This window comes from Ceratina calcarata, unplaced genomic scaffold, assembly GCF_001652005.2.
Source record: "Ceratina calcarata isolate Rehan_Ccalc_2016 unplaced genomic scaffold, ASM165200v1 scaffold63.2, whole genome shotgun sequence".
In the NCBI taxonomy this organism is placed as follows: domain Eukaryota; kingdom Metazoa; phylum Arthropoda; class Insecta; order Hymenoptera; family Apidae; genus Ceratina; species Ceratina calcarata.
Genome location: NW_017177554.1, coordinates 34,430 through 37,644, shown reverse-complemented (window position 1 = coordinate 37,644; position 3,215 = coordinate 34,430). Strand labels below are relative to the sequence as shown.

Here is a 3,215-nt window from a genome sequence, read left to right as displayed (position 1 = left end):
CCCAACTTGAGAGAAACTCAATTTCAGTCTCACCTATGCTCAGATACTTCTTGTGCACCGCTTCGTAGGCGACCCAATCGATGTTCTTGAACTTTGTTCTCTCGGGTCTCAGCCCGACGTCCGGCGTGCCCTTGTTCGGATTCCTGTCGACGTTACACAGAATCGCATTGTCAGTTGGTCGCTCCGACGCGTTCCGTCCCGTAGGATTACTTACCCGGTGCGTGCGAAGTTCGTCAGGTAGAGTATCACGCTCTCTGACAAGGCTATCTCGGCTTTCGTGTAGTTCTTCGGCCAGTGGGACATGCCGCCTACCAACGGTGCTCCGAAAAAATACGGCAAGTCCTCGCCATGTATGCAGCCCGATCTCTGCAAACAAAATTCATCTGTCAAGCTTAAACTCATAGAATTTTATCCTGAAATAAAATGGCATGTCATTAATTTAAATAGAGATGAACGCTGGGTTGAAAAGGATATAGGAAAATGTCGGATGTAACGGGATTAATTTCGCGGAGGTGCTGGCAGGTGGGAAAATATTGAGAAGAATTGCAAAGCACTTTGTGTCCCCGTGAGAAATATTTCAGGGCTGCGAGACTTAATTTCGCCATTTACTAAATAAATATCCTTTGAGGAGAGGCAGTAATGTGAGACATGGGATCTGTCTTGAGATTTTTCCCATAGCGATCCTCCATAAAGGATATTAAACGATCGGCCATAATCGCGAGATATCCAATTTGCAAATAAACCGACAGTTGTTCCGATTTTTTTTCTTCCGAGGACGAATGAATACAGAGGAGAGTTTCGGCTCGGATCGAGGCTTCCCAGGCATGAGAGTTTCTCTCTCCCTTTGAGCTCGCCGAGGGTAATGGAGACCTTCTGCGTCTTTTGTGGCTCCTCCGTTTCCTCCCTAATATTTCCCTTATCGATTCCTTCTGCGAGTCTTCGTGCCTCTTTTGAAAATCATGTAGTTCGTTGCACTCCCCCGGAACGGCTGCTTCTGCTTATTTTCAACTTTGCGACGCGACGCGCGCTCTCGCACAAAGGGACTGTCAAAGAAGTTCGGCTACAAGGGACACGGATTTCGCCTATAGTAGATACGATGATCAGTCGTTCAACCGTCAATTACATACATAAATCTGGTCTTACGTATATAAAACACATACGGTTAAACTGGTTAAAGACAGAGACGTTAAATGTACACGTGTTGATTGCAGAGTTTAATATNATAATGAATAGTTAATTAGGTACACACGTACACTGTTTTGAATTACGCTGTACCTCAAGATTAAGAATCGTAATCAAGTAGCAAAAGGGTTCTCCGGTAAAAAGCACTTCCTCTCTCTCTCTCTCTCTCTCTCTCTCTCTCGTTTCCATTTCCATCGTTAAGCCACGGAGTAGTCAACGTGGGAGCATTTCACGCACGCGGACTTGAGAATTTTTCAACATGTTTTCCCTCAATTACGGGTGCCTTTAAGCCGCCTGTGTACACGCGCAATCGGCAAACGGAAGTTTAATCTAAATTCCACTCGCAGTCAGTCTTTGCACAGCCCCAGCGCGTTTGACGTCGGGACGTGTACACGGGCTCCTTTTTACGGATGCCGACGCACGAGTAACAGAAATATTTCGCAAGGCAAGCCGAATGCGTCTCCTTTCGTTCGATCGTTCATTATCCGCCTGAATAAAACCGAGCGTTCGAAACACTTCTTATCGAGCTGGCTGATTTTAATTAATGCGTTCGTGATCGTCGATCGATTCGTTGAATATTAATCCGTTCCATCGTAACTTTGTTCCATTCAATTTTTTTCCTCGCGTTCAGTGCATGAAAACCGTCTTCGCAATATACGTATATAATATAGTTCTAAATCGCGATCGGAATCCGATTCTCCACAATGATTCTTGCATTAAACGTTATTACATTTATGAACAATCTTTTTTCCCTAATTCCGCTTAACGATTTTCGCTTATCCCGAGTGAATTTCCTGTTCCATCTCCCGTTTCCGTTCCTCTCATACATCTGCATCTATTTACCAACTTCTTCCGCGCATACATCATGATTAACGGACAGAAGTAATTTTCCACCGTTTCCCATTTTCTCTTTCCGAAAGTTCCTTCGACGTTCTTCCAAATCTCTCTCTCTCTCTCTCTCTTAGTTCTTCGGAATTAATTTCATTACCGCGAGACGAGTTTCCTCGCAATTAACGTCGCCGATATATCGAGACCGTGTTTCCTTTTTCAATTGCATTTAAATAACGACCGCGGAGCGTGCCGTTGCTGCGGTAATTGTCCAGGAAATTATCAGGAACGTTATCGGCGCCGGCGGTGGTGATAACCGCGGNAATTTAAATAGAGATGAACGCTGGGTTGAAAAGGATATAGGAAAATGTCGGATGTAACGGGATTAATTTCGCGGAGGTGCTGGCAGGTGGGAAAATATTGAGAAGAATTGCAAAGCACTTTGTGTCCCCGTGAGAAATATTTCAGGGCTGCGAGACTTAATTTCGCCATTTACTAAATAAATATCCTTTGAGGAGAGGCAGTAATGTGAGACATGGGATCTGTCTTGAGATTTTTCCCATAGCGATCCTCCATAAAGGATATTAAACGATCGGCCATAATCGCGAGATATCCAATTTGCAAATAAACCGACAGTTGTTCCGATTTTTTTTCTTCCGAGGACGAATGAATACAGAGGAGAGTTTCGGCTCGGATCGAGGCTTCCCAGGCATGAGAGTTTCTCTCTCCCTTTGAGCTCGCCGAGGGTAATGGAGACCTTCTGCGTCTTTTGTGGCTCCTCCGTTTCCTCCCTAATATTTCCCTTATCGATTCCTTCTGCGAGTCTTCGTGCCTCTTTTGAAAATCATGTAGTTCGTTGCACTCCCCCGGAACGGCTGCTTCTGCTTATTTTCAACTTTGCGACGCGACGCGCGCTCTCGCACAAAGGGACTGTCAAAGAAGTTCGGCTACAAGGGACACGGATTTCGCCTATAGTAGATACGATGATCAGTCGTTCAACCGTCAATTACATACATAAATCTGGTCTTACGTATATAAAACACATACGGTTAAACTGGTTAAAGACAGAGACGTTAAATGTACACGTGTTGATTGCAGAGTTTAATATAATATTTATTGTTCGTATTTGGGATAAAAGAGAATTATATACGACCTTTCTTGTAAGTAATAGAAGTACTTACAACTTTTATTTAAAGCATTTGTCG

General features: G+C 44.1%; 1 protein-coding gene across 1 annotated transcript in view; it reads right to left on the bottom strand.

Annotated features, from left to right (window-relative positions):
- Positions 1-6: 6 nt before the first annotated feature.
- Positions 7-3,215, bottom strand: part of LOC108630045 (neuroligin-1-like) — a gene marked incomplete at its 3' end in the record, with an annotated part of 36,116 nt that continues 32,907 nt past the window's right edge. Inside the window, exons 7-8 of the mRNA XM_018033109.2 lie at positions 215-366; positions 7-143 (exon numbers count right to left, since the gene is read on the bottom strand). Coding sequence (XP_017888598.2) covers positions 7-143; positions 215-366 — 289 coding nt within the window. The remainder of the gene's footprint in view (positions 144-214; positions 367-3,215) is intronic.